The sequence below is a fragment of the Coregonus clupeaformis genome, chromosome 30, assembly GCF_020615455.1.
Source record: "Coregonus clupeaformis isolate EN_2021a chromosome 30, ASM2061545v1, whole genome shotgun sequence".
In the NCBI taxonomy this organism is placed as follows: Eukaryota; Metazoa; Chordata; class Actinopteri; order Salmoniformes; family Salmonidae; genus Coregonus; species Coregonus clupeaformis.
In genome coordinates, this window is record NC_059221.1 from 53,276,230 (window position 1) to 53,291,923 (window position 15,694).

The window sequence follows — 15,694 nt, forward strand, 5'->3', positions numbered from 1 at the left end:
TCTAAAAACAGATAAAAGGATTTTGATGCTTTTTCCCTGGACTAGCTTTGAACTACTTTTATACGGTACCGATGAATAAGCATTCTGTGGTTCCGGTGTAACAGTTGTTAATCCACACGGATAAACATATAGTCGCGCCACTTTCATCTGATGGTTTGCCTGAGTTGACATAAAACCCTTATCTATCTGCACAATGTTGATTGACAGTGTCTGTTTTTTTGTTAGCATAGGTTATGTGGGGCGTCCATAGGCGGCGCATCCAATAGGAAGTAAATGTAATTGAACTTGCTAAAATTATATAATTACTCCTTTGTATACAAAAATAAATACATTCCTTCAAAACACTACACCAGAGAACATCATTTAGCCACAGAGGATGATTCGCTTCTTTTAAAAAATAGCTGTGGATTGTTTTAAATCACAAGGCCAGGGCATAACCTACAGCTGGGAAGCGCGCAATTTGGGCAGCCTGCGCAGCATATCAAATAGCTGATTGTTGATTTGCGGCTGTCAGTGAAGTTAGGCTATCAAAATGCTATTGAGCGAACAGTAGCCTATTTTATTGCCACTATAGCGGAGAGCATCGGCCATATCCCCGGTGAGTGCGCATATTCACTGTCTTATTCTTTCGGTCCCTGCTCCTGGAAAGTTTAGGACAATAATTTCCTCCTCCAGGCTAGTTGAACGTCATAGCATGTGTCTCCCCTTTTCATAGTACAAGAATATATATATATATATATATATATATATATATATATATATATATATATATATATTGACCTTTATTTAACCAGGTAAGCCAGTTGAGAACAAGTTCTCATTTACAATTGCGACCTGGCCAAGATAAAGCAAAGCAGTCCGGAAAAAACAACAACAGAGTTACATATGGAATAAACAAAACGTACAGTCAATAACACAATAGAAAATCTATATACAGTGTGTGCAAATGTAGTAAGTTATGGAGGTAAGGCAATAAATAGGCCATAGTGCAAAATAATTACAATTATAATTTAGTATTAACACTGGAGTGATAGATGTGCAGAAGATGATGTGCAAATAGAGATACTGGGGTGCAAATGAGCAAAATAAATAACAATTTATATAACAATATGGGGATGAGGTGGGTGGGCTAATTACAGATGGGCTGTGTACAGGTGCAGTGATCGGTAAACTGCTCTGACAACTGATGCTTAAAGATAGTGAGGGAGATAAGTGTCTCCAGCTTCAGAGATTTTTGCAGTTCGTTCGAGTCATTTGCAGCAGAGAACTGGAAGGAATGGCGACCAAAGGAGGTGTTGGCTTTGGGGATGACCAGTGAGATATACCTGCTGGAACGCATACAACGGGTGGGTGTTGCTATGGTGACCAATGAGCTAAAATAAGGCGGGGATTTGCCTAGAAGGGATTTATAGATGACCTGGAGCCAGTGGATTTGGCGACGAATATGTAGTGAGGGCCAGCCAACGATGGTTTCGTTCAAGGTCGTTTTTATTCATCTCAGTTTGTCAGAGTAGCCTACCCTGTCATTTTTGTGGCATTAAATATTCTGCTATTGTCTCCAGCTATGGAGACTAAAGTGTTGTAGAATTGCATGAAATATGTTTATAAATGGCCACATTTTTTCTCAGATTTTTTCGGATCCTCATATAAATGTCCATCTAGCTGGGGCTGAGCTCTGGATGTTTGCAAAGAAAGGAAAAGAAAAGCAGAAGGGTATTTTTTGCGCACAGTGAATCAGTTATATTATTAGCCTAATTTATGACAACCCAATCTACTCATCACATTAGGAATATAAGGCTATCTTACATTAGTCTGCAAATAGATAGATGCATGCAATAGTTTATTATAAAGAAAGGCAATTTTTTTGTGTGATTTCTTTTTTAGCTTCCCCTAATTTGAAACTCACGCGCAACCTGTGGGGGCATCCCATTCACTTTGCTTGTCCCAGACAAGGTGCTAACCCCTGGGTATCCGTGCTAAGCACAAGTAAAAGCTGACCCGTAGAATACGATAACAGCGATTGCAGAGGGCTAGGAGTATCGCCCTACGCTTTGATGCTAAACCAGAACGTCAAAACATCCATTCGCCAGGGAAACTACATTATATTTGTACACGGCGGCGGCGGGACCGCTGTGTCTCTCGTCTCTCAGACGTTAGGGGAAACTTCAGAGTCGCTCAACTTTGTTCTGTCACCGGAGAGGCCTGCTCTGCCTCATACGTGGCATCTAATGTTCTGGGCCGACCACGGGGGAGTAAGTGACAGGCTTTCATGTAGAATTATGTGAGCTAAGCGTGTTATCACATCGGCTCCAGCGTTCCTCATATCCACACATAGACATGGGCTGGAGATAATTCCCCTTCTCCCAGGACACCCAGGAATATAGAGTTAGAGGTGGGTGGGGTTGCCAGTTTGGATGCATTACTCAGAGAAGGCTAATAAAGAAAGATACACAAAGTATGTGTAGGTTCAATTAGCTGGATTTGGCGCCCATACATGCCACCAGCAAAGCACTCTATTGAGTAGAACCCAGCAGCCCAAATGTGGCACATGATGTCTTAATTACTTAATTCTCTCGGTGTAAACTGGTTTTCTTGTTGAAGACATCATATAACCAGATTACAACCAACTGGTCTGTGTTACAACCAGGTAAAGATGTCTTTTTCAGGACAGGATAAAAACCTAAAGGGAAATATGTCATATTTTGTTTGTTATCTAGTCAGATCACCAGATTTCAACCAGATAAAGATGTATTTTTCTGGTTACTTAAAAGATGTTCACAAAACATCCTTATACAACTAGTATACAACCTGACAATGATGTCATAAAAACATAATTGCAACCAATATTGCCCGCTGGGAAAAACCTTAGTTTTGGTAAGGTAAAGGACCATGAAGTTTTGACTGTCACACATAGAGGATGTTTTTGTGAATGAGGACAGAGACTGGCCATCAAGGGAAAACCCAGAGGTGGTTACTTAGCAACTGGCTTTTCTACTCTTTCTCTATTGTGTAAGGCGGGCAGGGGAATGAAAAGGAGGTGGCTAGCCACAGAATTCAATGTTTTGGTTTAGAGATAGAGCGCTAGTTTAGTCAGAGTAGTGGTCTTCCCGAGTGGCGCAGTGGTCTAAGGCACTGCATCACAGTGCTAGCTGTGCCACTAGAGATCCTGGTTCGAATCCAGGCTCTGTCGTAGCTGGCCGCGACCGGGAGACCCATGGGGCGGCGCGCAATTGGTCCAGGGTAGGGGAGGGAATGGCCGGCAGGGATGTAGCTCAGTTGATAGAGCATGGCATTTGCAACGCCAGGGTTGTGGGTTCGATTCCCACAGGGGGTATGAAAAAAATAATGTATGCACTAACTGTAAGTCACTCTGGATAAGAGCGTCTGCTAAATGACTAAAATGTAAATGTAGATTCGGTCCTTAAAAGGTCAATTGCTGAGTCACCTCAGCTCAACCCAGCCATTTTGAGTCCTTCACCCCTTAAACAAAAGCCTTAGCTCTAGCTTCGGTAGTATCTCTCCGCACCACAAACTCCTGTGTTAATAACTATAATGGACCAGAAGTAATTCTTGTCATCATGCTGATGACCAAGTGCCCTTTCTTTGCGCTGAGAGGAGAGATAGCCCACGCTGCATTATCTAAAGTGAGACACTTGGACAGGCATTGGGGCTGTGTCATTGTCCTTCTGTGTTTGTTAATTGAAACACTAAATCCAGGGATTATGCCAAAATATGCAGAGGCATCGCTCGCCTCATTAGCTTTTGATGTCCTCATTACGCACTCCCATCCTCACCTTTAGAGACACACACACACACACAATATGAAGGCAGTCAGTCAGGTTGGCACAAATACACAAACACTATGAACAGAGGCAGGCAAGCACACATGCACGTTCACTCACACACACACACACACACGGTCTGTGCCTTTGTGCTCTCTAGTGGCATTGGAGGACACTCATAAAGTCTCTCTAATGATGGGTAGAAGAGACTCAGGCCTTCCAGAAACTAGCTTACAGTATATGTGCTTGGAATTCAAACCCAGGTCTCTATAAGGGCTTGTAAGGCTCCCCCTCGTGTCTATCCATATCCATGAATATAGCCCCACACGACTAGATGCCATGGCTCCCTTTGTGTTGTATTAATTCCACCCTGGAACCTTATCACTCGCACATGTCAAGACAATGCTCTGTCTATCAATGAGTAGATTAGTAATGTGTAAGGGTTGGTGTGAGGTGTGACCCAGGTGCGGTGCAGGATAGACAGTAGGCAGTAGGCAAGGATGGTGAAACAAGGATCTTTACTGGTGGTCCAAAAGCCAGGATACAAAACAACGGACTATACACGAAAACAAATGAGGTCTAAAAAAAAACAGGCTGACAACAAACAATACGAAATACTAACTCGTGACTGGAAAAACAGTGACACAGGGAGAACACTTCTCGAGTACCTGTAACTCCGTCACGTGATCCGACACTGATACATACTGCTTGACATCAAGGAACTAGCAGAGAAAATGAGCAGGGGAACACAGGGAAGTGAGGGCATAAATACACAGGTGAATCAGATAGCCACAGGTGACACCAATAGGCAGATAATTAGTCCCGACTGTGAGTGAGGAGGTGCCTAAGGTTGTCGGAGGATGACACCTAGTGGGTCGCTCCGGAACTGTGACCCACTCCTGTAACAGTAATGCCAGGGTGGTCCCACTGTGTAACACCCCAGTGACACCCAAGGCCTCTCCACACGAACAGGGTATATATATTTCAGTGGGAGTGGAGGAGTCCAAACTGCACGCTAACTAGGAGCCACTTCGTCGACGTCAACATCTCAAGGAGACGATAAGTAATAGCACCCAATGGAACTCAACTGGCAAGTCAACAGCGTCTCAATCAGCTGACCTGCTCAAAACAGAAACACTACGCACTACTAAACAATCCTTAATCTGTCTTTAAGAAAGTGAGGAGATCAAAATAAGCCTTCACTCTCGTGTTGTACTGAGGTGCTTCACAGTGAGTTTGTCTGCCTGTCTATTAACAACCATTTCATCAACATAAGGTGCTAAGTCAGGCATTTCTCTGAGCCCCATGTATTCATTCTCTTTGCCTGATGCATAGGCTATAGCTAGCAGCATGTGTCGAAATGTAGGTGAAAATAACCCACCCTGAAAAATCCCCCCAGACGACTCTAGCTTGTATCCGATGGTGCCAGCTAGGATGAATACGAGACACACGTTAAATACACACATTTAAGCTCACGTCTAAAATCGAAATAAGGAAATATAAATAACCATTAAATAGTCTACCCATCGAGATCGTTCTATACAGAAAAGCAAACCAGAAAGACCAACATGCAACATTGGGAGCAAGTCATCATTGGCACTTCCACAGCCGGAGTGCCCCTCCCATCACTGGTATGTGGTTGAAGTTCTGGTTGCCTACATGCCAGGGCTTTCACTAGTCCACCCCAGGACCCTTGTAGCCCACCCCCAGGGGATGAGAAATGATTTTGGACGGTGGGTAGCGGGGCAGCGCCAGGGCGGGGGTTAGGGGTTGATGGGCTATGCCTGGCTTGTGCAGGTGGCCTTGTCACTCAGTTGGGCTCTGAAGGTGTGCACACACTTGACTCCCTCACGGCTCTTACCCCAGGACAGCTGGGTATTTACACAACCTATATTTATCCTCCATTGGCCGGCTGCATAGTGCTGTGCACAACAGAAAATCCCACCAATATCTTTGTTCCTGTAATAGTTGCTATATTTGTCACGTTCGTTCATAGACGGGTCAGACCAAGGCGCAGCGTGATATGCATACATGTTTATTTGAACCGAATACACAACAACAAAACAACAAACGAAACGTGAAGTCCAAGGTACACAAACAACATACCTAACACGGAACAAGATCCCACAACCCACTAGTGCCAATAGGCTGCCTAAGTATGGTCCCCAATCAGAGACAACGAGCGACAGCTGCCTCTGATTGGGAACCACACCGGCCAACATAGAAATACCCATACTAGAACCTATAACAACACAACATAGAATTTACACACCCTGACTCAACATATAAGCGTCCTCTGAGTCAGGGTGTGACAATATTGGCTTCGGCTGATCATTTCGCCACATCCCTAACCTAGATTATATGTTTGCTGTTCTGGAAAGTATTCATATGAAATCAATTATATCAATATCCTGTTTTACAGTCATTCTTATTTTCTAACCATCTGTTATGATTATTTGGGAAGGCAAATAAGGTGATCAACAGGTGGGAAGCAACATTTATGTACATATATACAAAGATCCCCATTTCGGCTCACAGAATTCGATCTTTGTAGACTACCAGCTAAAATATATATATATATATATATAAAATCCAACTCAGATGGCAAAACACATGGAGGGTCACTTCGACAGTGCCATCATCCTAAAGACGACAGAGTGGCATGAACTGTCCTAGTGGTTGGTATTTCTCTCATTAAGATGTGGGGCTATAATAAATATTGCTATTCATTCCCAAATAGAGATATAGATACCAAATGAAACCCTGGCATCTGGCATTGCACATCCTACAAAAGGTTATATTAATCTTGGCACCAATCCACTGCATTGCTTCTCACACGCAATGCCACTAGGAGTTTTAGCAACATGATATTATTGTAGGTTAGTATTGTATTCGGCTGTGCCCAGCGTAGCACGAAGCTAGCTAGCTAACCCACCACCGGGACTAGCTGGCGAGTAGCTATTAGCAACGGTATAGTTATTTCACGCCTGAGAGTGCCTGTAATTACGCCAGCTGGCTGCCTACAATGATTACATACAATAATTGCCTACCATTCAGCTGTTTCCTAACCTCATTGTCTGAACCGTTAACGTTAGGTGGCAAGTGGCTACTGTGCTTGAAATATTAGCTAGCTTGTTGCTACCTGGATAGCTACTAGTACAAATAGCTGGAACGACCGTGTGAACAGACGCGAACTGGCTGAGTCAATTCAGTGGCTAGCTTTGCACTTGGCTAGCTAACAGTAGCTGCTAGGGGTAAGTCATAACCTACATTTGTTTTGTTTTTTACAAATTGATAGCCCGAGTCGTTCAAGGAATTTGGGACATGGGTGACTAGTTAACGTTAGTTTGGCTCTCTCTGTGTGTTCGTGCCGTGAAAGGAGGGGTTCTTCTTTGTCTGAAAGCAATGGCCAGCTAGTTTGCTAACTATTCTAGCTAACTAACTGGCTGAATAAGTTGACGACGGACTCGCTCAAGCTGTCGGGACTAACCCACAACGTTAGACACGGACACGAACGATCTGCTTGCGTGTTGATACACTGGTGGTTTGTTGTGGCAGAGTATTGGCGCTAAACCGTGTTGCTGGAGTCCGGCATGCTAGCTGGCTGTGGCGTCATATGACTTGATGCCCGGACGATTTTCACGGAATAATACTGCACCTAGTTAGCTAGCTGAATAAACTGAGTTAGTCTATTCCTAGAAACATTGAACCGCTGTAGTTTACAACAATTATAGTTTCTGAGGTGGAAGTTGGGAGAGTTATATTTGGGAGTTGTGCTGAGGGAGGCCCCGCTCTCTCCTTTCCCAGATGTTTAGTTCATTTCATTCCGATCTCCTCTGCATTATTGTAGCCATTTGCTGCAGCCTGTCAACTATGCCTCTGCCTATCCCTGTTCTCTCCTCTCCGCACAGGCTACACAAACGCCTCACACCGCGTGGCTGCTGCCTCTCTAACCTGGTGGTCCCTGCACGCACCACCCACCTGGAGTTCCAGGTCTCAGGCAGCCTCTGGAACTGCCGTTCTGCTGCCAACAAGGCAGACTTCATCCCAGCCTATGCTACCCTCCAGTCCCTCGACTTCTTGGCGCTGACGGAAACATGGATTACCACTGAAAACACTGCTACTCCTACTGCTCTCTCCTCGTCTGACCATGTGTTCTCGCATACCCCGAGAGCATCTGGTCAGCGGGGTGGTGGCACAGGAATCCTCATCTCTCCCAAGTGGACATTCTCAATTTTTCCCCTAACCCATCTGTCTATCTCCTCATTTGAATTCCATGCTGTCACAGTCACTAGCCCATTTAAGCTTAATATCCTTGTCATCTATCGCCCTCCAGGTTCCCTTGGAGAGTTCATCAATGAGCTTGACGCCTTGATAAGTTCCTTTCCTGAGGATGGCTCACCCCTCACAGTTCTGGGGGATTTCAACCTCCCTACGTCTACATTTGACTCATTTCTCTCTGCCTCCTTCTTTCCACTCCTCTCCTCTTTTGACCTCACCCTCTCACCGTCCCCCCCTACTCACAAGGCAGGCAATACGCTTGACCTCATCTTTACTAGATGCTGTTCTTCTACTAATCTCACTGCAACTCCCCTCCATGTCTCCGACCACTACTTTGTATCCTTTTCTCTCTCGCTCTCCTCCAACACTACTCACTCTGCCCCTACACAGATGGTAATGCGCCGTCGCAACCTTCGCTCTCTCTCTCCTCTTCCATCCTATCATCTCTTCCCTCTGCTCAATCCTTCTCCCTCCAATCTCCTGATTCTGCCTCCTCAACCCTCCTCTCCTCCCTTTCTGCATCCTTTGACTCTCTATGTCCCCTATCCTCCCGGCCGGCTCGGTCCTCCCCTCCAGCGCCGTGGCTTGATAACTCATTGCGAGCTCACAGAACAGAGCTCCGGGCAGCTGAGCGGAAATGGAAGAAAACTAGACTCCCTGCGGACCTGGCATCTTTTCACTCCCTCCTCTCTACATTTTCTTCATCTGTTTCTGCTGCTAAGGCCACTTTCTACCACGCTGAATTCCAAGCATCTGCCTCTAACCCTAGGAAGCTCTTTGCCACATTCTCCTCCCTGCTGAATCCCCCCCCCTTCCCCCTCCTCCCTCCTCCCTCTCTGTGGATGACTTCGTCAACCACTTTGAAAAGAAGGTTGACGACATCCGATCCTCGTTTGTTAAGTCAAATGACACTGCTGGTCCTGCTCACACTGCCCTACCCTATGCTTTGACTTCTTTCTCCCCTCTCTCTCCAGATAAAATCTTGCGACTTGTGACTGCAGGCCGCCCAACAACCTGCCCGCTTGAACCTATCCCCTCCTCTCTTCTCCAGACCATCTCCGGTGACCTTCTCCCCTACCTCACCTCGCTGATCAACTCATCCTTGACCGCTGGCTATGTCCCTTCCGTCTTCAAGAGAGCGAGAGTTGCACCCCTTCTCAAAAAAACCAACACTCGATCCCTCTGATGTCAACAACTACAGACCAGTATCCCTTCTTTCTTTTCTCTCCAAAACTATTGAGCGTGCCATCTTTAGCCAACTCTCTTGCTATCTCTCTCAGAATGACCTTCTTGATCCAAACCAGTCAGGTTTCAAGACTGGTCATTCAACTGAGACTGCTCTTCTCTGTGTCACGGAGGCTCTCCGCACTGCTAAAGCTAACTCTCTCTCCTCTGCTCTTGTCCTTCTAGACCTGTCTGCTGCCTTTGATACTGTGAACCATCAGATCCTCCTCTCCACCCTCTCCGAGCTGGGCATCTCCGGTGCGGCTCACTCTTGGATTGCGTCCTACCTGACCGGTCGCTCCTACCAAGTGGCGTGGCGAGAAGCTGTCTCCGCACCACGTGCTCTCACCACTGGTGTCCCCCAGGGCTCAGTTCTAGGCCCTCTCCTATTCTCGCTATACACCAAGTCACTTGGCTCTGTCATATCCTCACATGGCCTCTCCTATCATTGCTACGCTGACGACACACAACTAATCTTCTCCTTTCCCCCTTCTGATAACCAGGTGGCGAATCGCATCTCTGCATGTCTGGCAGACATATCAGTATGGATGACGGATCTCCACCTCAAGCTGAACCTTGGCAAGACGGAGCTGCTCTTCCTCCCGGGGAAGGACTGCCTGTTCCATGATCTCGCCATCACGGTTGACAACTCCGTTGTGTCCTCCTCCCAGAGTGCGAAGAGCCTTGGCGTGACCCTGGACAACACCCTGTCGTTCTCCGCTAACATCAAGGCGGTGACCCGATCCTGTAGGTTCATGCTCTACAACATTCGGAGAGTACGACCCTGCCTTACACAGGAAGCGGCACAGGTCCTAATCCAGGCACTTGTCATCTCCCGTCTGGATTACTGCAACTCGCTGTTGGCTGGGCTCCCTGCCTGTGCCATTAAACCCCTACAACTCATCCAGAATGCCGCAGCCCGTCTGGTGTTCAACCTTCCCAAGTTCTCTCACGTCACCCCCCTGGCTTCCAGTTGAAGCTCGCATCTGTTACAAGACCATGGTGCTTGCCTATGGAGCTGTGAGGGGAACGGCACCTCCGTACCTTCAGGCTCTGATCAGTCCCTACACCCAAACGAGGGCATTGCGTTCATCCACCTCTGGCCTGCTGGCTCCCCTTCCTCTGCGGAAGCATAGTTCCCGCTCAGCCCAGTCAAAACTGTTCGCTGCTCTGGCACCCCAATGGTGGAACAAGCTCCCTCACGACGCCAGGACAGCGGAGTCACTCACCACCTTCCGGAGACATTTGAAACCCCACCTCTTTAAGGAATACCTGGGATAGGATAAAGTAATCCTTCTACCCCTCCCTTAACCCCAACCCCCAAACAAAAAAAACATTGTAAAGTGGTTATCCCACTGGCTATAAGGTGAATGCACCAATTTGTAAGTCGCTCTGGATAAGAGCGTCTGCTAAATGACGTAAATGTAAATGTATATTCATTGAGTTTTTCCCATAAAGACTATTTGAAAATAAGTTTAGGTTTTTTCATTTGTGATCAGAGTTAAGGAGTGCGAGTTGTCTGTAGTTCCGCCAATGAGTTATCATTCAAAAATGTCAAAGCCAGCCCTACTTGGAGAGATACCAAGAGTATCTCACCCACATTGACCACCAAATGTATCCATGATAGGCCTACGTCTGATGGTACATAACACCATGTATCTAATAAGACATTGCAAGTTTGGGTATCTCTAAGTAGCCTGGCCAACAGTGACCCTTACATTAAACACACTACCACTATCTGACTGTGCTGTTGGTTCGGGAATGCCCCAAGCTTAACATCGTAAATCCCTTGATTCTTTATAGCTAGGAGGGGTCAGCCAAGAATGTTTACAAAATGAGTCCCAACCAGGCATTTGCATCTGTTCATGAAAGTGCCTGCACCAGTCGACATATGGAATTCCCAGAAGCCCATAGCAGAGCTATCTACTGTATGAGGTGGGCACGTTTGCTTCACTTGAATCCAGCCAAGATTGTCCTAAGGGTGTGTGTGTTCAGGCAAGGGACCTTTGCTGATTGAAGCTTTTAAAATGGCGGAGCAGTCAGAAAGACTTCAAGAAACGCAAGGCTGAACATAGCATAAATTATCAGAAAGTGTGTTTCCTTCATTCTGCTTTGTATCAGACCATTACTAAAGCTACAATGTGTTGTGTATTGCTTTTCACTCAATTAGTCCCCTTCCTGTCTATGCGTTTCTTTCTCACTCAATGTGATATTGACTCACAAGTTAGAGTCATCACAAGTTAGTGTAGCGGGATCAAAGCATTAGTTGTCATTCAATCCGATCGGCCCTTTTTGGCTATGCACCATTTAAAGGCAAAGTTACCACAGTCGTGGAGATCACATTGAAAGAAAACGCTGCAGAAGTCGGTTAAATCAGAAATGACCTTTTATATGTAAATCAAATCACATTTCTTGATCAGCAGTTAGTGTATATCTGTTTTAACAATAGTTATAGACACATACAATGTTTTAAAGTGCCACATTGGTCTGTGTTACATTAGGTAACATTAGGTAGCTTCAGACATAGGATAGAAAGGTTCAGGGTTAGGACAGGCACAGACAGTGCAGATTTTCAGGTCCAAGCTATAAGCCATCTCCCTGTATCTTGTCTTACCTCCAGGTAGGCTGATGGGGCCACAACCCTTTCCATTGTAGTCCGCCTCACTGATGTAGATTACCTTCTTACACAGCCTCCAGAGGCCAAAGTGGGCCGCCTCACACGTCGCGTTCACTTGCTCCACCTGCGGGCTGAGCACGGCCCAATGGTCCGTCACCACCGCCGTAAACATGGACGCCATGCCCACCAGGATCACAAAGAACGTGATCTTCACCTTCGTACGCTTGTGCATGGTGCAGTTTATACGTGGAAACACTGACAAGAAGATGTCCAAAGAAGAAGAAATGGGTAGCACCGAGGTCCTCACTTGGCTCAGACTTGAAGGGACGTCAAACTTGTGGGGACTTCGGACTTGTGGGGATGTCGATGGTGGATTTTCGCGGGCTTCACTCCTTAACAGCCACACAGCCTTCCACAAATGTCTCTCTTCCCCAGCCTATACCCTCTCACTCTCTGTCTCTCTCTGTTGGATCTGTGCCTCTGGTTTGAGGGAAAGGGGTCAGTTTTGCTGTGCCCTAGTTTTCACGGCCCTCTCCTTTCTCTGACTATGTGTTGACTGAGGGGGGCCTGTGTGCCTCAGACTACAGCTGTTAAGGTGGATCAGGAAAGTTGATGACCGACTGCCATGGTGGGGTATGGGGGGGGGGGGGGTGTCTGCTGCTATAAATGTGTGCAGTGATTCAAGATGTCAGGCTGTCTTTATCGGGTTACATCCGAGTGGGTGGGAATGTGTAAAGTGCCATGATAGGGGACTTAGTCACGTAAATGATTTGTATCTCCTGGTACTTACCGCAATATATTCAACACACTTTATTTGGCAAACATCTCAGTGAACTATACATGTGCTGTCATAGAGTAAGTCTAGTCATTTTTACCAGTTCATTTACAACTGCATTGAAGTACTGACCGCTCATGTTCATGCTATGGCAATTAGTGGATGCTGTTTTAAAAGGATTTGTGTTGTTACTATCCTCAAACTGCTTGGTCTGAGTTTCTATGTATCTGTAAACTATTTATAAAGACTAAATGTGTTTGTAAACAGCAGCTGTCTCACTACAGGCCTGAGAGTGGCTTTGACATTCCCCTCAAGGAACCAGACTCAGAGGTATTACCTTTACTGCCATTACTGACTCTATGCCAAACTCAGGCACATTTCAGATTGATAATACATGGTAGTGAGCTTCACCAACGTCCCCCAAAAATATAATACTTCAAAGATTTACTGAAGCAGTTTTTTGGGGTATCTGTACTTTTTACTCCCATTCATTTTCCCTGAAACAAAAAGTACTTGTTTCATTTCAAATGCTCAGGTAGGACAGCAATATGGTCCAATTCACGTACCTATCAATATAACGCGTTGTCATCGCTACTGCCTCTGATCTGGCGGACTCACTAAACACAAATACTGCGTTTGTAAATTATGTTGGAGTGTGTGCCCCTGTCTGTCCGTCAGAGGCATAGGCAGAAATTGCCGTGTGTCTGGGCCTGAGTAAAAGTGACTGGAGATGGGCCAACATTTTCCACTAAAAACACCCCGACATAGTAAGTGAAAATTTGTGCAATTGCATCATTTAACACATAACACAAGATAAATGTGACCAAGAAACACCACGAATTTCCCTTGTCAAACAAGCCCGTTATTAGGCAGTATGGAAAATGTATGCACTCACTAACTGTAAGTCGCTTTGGATATGAGCTTCTGCTAAAAATCCAAACCCACATGGCCCTGTGTGAAAAAGTGATTGCCCCCTACAACCTAATAACTGGTTGGGCCACCCTTAGCAGCAACAACTGCAATCAAGCATTTGCGATAACTTGCAATGAGTCTTTTACAGTGCTGTGGATGAATTTAGGCCCACTCATCTTTGCAGAATTGTTGTAATTCAGCCACATTGGAGGGTTTTTGAGCATGAACTGCCTTTTTAAGGTCATGCCACAGCATCTCAATAGGATTCAGGTCAGGACTTTGACTAGGCCACTCCAAAGTCTTCATTTTGTTTTTCTTCAGCCATTCAGAGGTGGACTTGCTGGTATGTTTTGGATCATTGTCCTGCTGCAGAACCCAAGTTCGCTTCAGCTTGAGGTCACGAACAGATGGCCGGACATTCTCCTTCAGGATTTTTTGGTAGACAGCAGAATTCATGGTTCCATTTATCACAGCAAGTCTTCCAGGTCCTGAAGCAGCAAAACAGGCCCAGACCTTCACACTACCACCACCATATTTTACTGTTGGTATGATGTTCTTTTTCTGAAATGCGGTGTTACTATTACGCCAGATGTAATGGGACACACACCTTCCAAAAAGTTCAACTTTTGTCTCGTCAGTCCACAGAGTATTTTCCCAAAGGTATTGGGGATCATCAAGATGTTTTCTGGCAAAAATGAGACAAGCCTTAATATTACTTTTGCTCAGCAGTGGTTTTCGTCTTGGAACTCTGCCATGCAGGCCATTTTTGCCCAGTCTCTTTCTTATGGTGGAGTCATGAACACTGACCTTAACTGAGGCAAGTGAGGCCTGCAGCTCTTTGGATGTTGTTGTGGGGTCTTTTGTGACCTCTTGGATGAGTCGTCGCTGCGCTCTTGGGGTAATTTTGGTCGGACGGCCACTCCTGGGAAGGTTCACCACTGTTCCATGTTTTCGCCATTTGTGGATAATGGCTCTCACTGTGGTTCACTGGAGTCCCAAAGCTTTAGAAATGGCTTTATAACATTTTCCAGACTGATGGATCTCAATTACTTTCTTTCTCATTTGTTCCTGAATTTCTTTGGATCTCGGCATGATGTCTAGCTTTTGAGGATCTTTTGGTCTACTTCACTTTGTCAGGCAGGTCCTATTTAAGTGATTCCTTGATTGAGAACAGGTGTGGCAGTAATCAGGCCTGGGTGTGGCTAGAGGAATTGAACTCAGGTGTGATAAACCACAGTTGAGTTGTGTTATAACAGGGGGGGCAAACACTTTTTCACACAGGGCCATGTAGGTTTGGATTTTGTTTTCCCTTAATAATAACAACCTTCATTTCAAAACTGCATTTTGTGTTTGCTTGTTATCTTTGCTTTGGATAAAAGCGTCTGCTAAATGGCATATTATTATTATTTATTATTATCTTTGACTAATATTTAAATTTGTTTGATGATCTGAAACATTTAAGTGTGACACACATGCAAACAAATAACAAATCAGGAAGGGGGCAAACACTTTTTCACACCACTGTATGCTATGATATGCTTAATATAAGGAATTTGATTTACTTTTAATTTTTACTTTTACTCAAGTACGGATGCTTTTCCTCATATTTAGCTTATTCAAATTTTTTGATGTTTTCCAATGTAATAATGTTGTACTTTTAATTACCCGTTACACATTGCAAATGTTTTTCATTGTTAATTTATCACTGTAATGTGAACAACTAAAGTGTGAAATGCTACTGGTGCACAGTTATCAACAATTTTACATCTAAAGTGCTGCTCCCACAACAAGTGCTTTGTAAGTAGCCTGTTGTAACATTGGCTGAGAGGATGCGTGGTCAATCAAGTTAACCTTTACATGGCTAATTACAATAGCCAATGTGGTTAATGAGTAGAAGTCTATTTGTAAAAGTATACTTGAGAAACATTATAAATACACTTTATTTGTAAAGAAAATAGAGGAATTCTAATTCAAATACAGTGGGGGAAAAAAGTATTTAATCAGCCAACAAATTTTGCAAGTTCTCCCACTTAAAAAGATGAGAGAGGCCTGTAATTTTCATCATAGGTACATGTCAACTATGACAGACAAATTGAGGAAAGA

The 15,694-nt window shown here is 45.0% G+C and overlaps 1 protein-coding gene across 1 annotated transcript in view; it reads right to left on the reverse strand.

Annotated features, from left to right (window-relative positions):
• Nucleotides 1-12,492, reverse strand: part of LOC121533161 (voltage-dependent calcium channel gamma-1 subunit) — a 31,068-nt gene extending 18,576 nt beyond the window's left edge. The window contains exon 1 of the mRNA XM_041838964.2: nucleotides 11,902-12,492. Coding sequence (XP_041694898.2) covers nucleotides 11,902-12,136 — 235 coding nt within the window. The 5' untranslated portion in view covers nucleotides 12,137-12,492. The remainder of the gene's footprint in view (nucleotides 1-11,901) is intronic.
• Nucleotides 12,493-15,694: the final 3,202 nt, after the last annotated feature.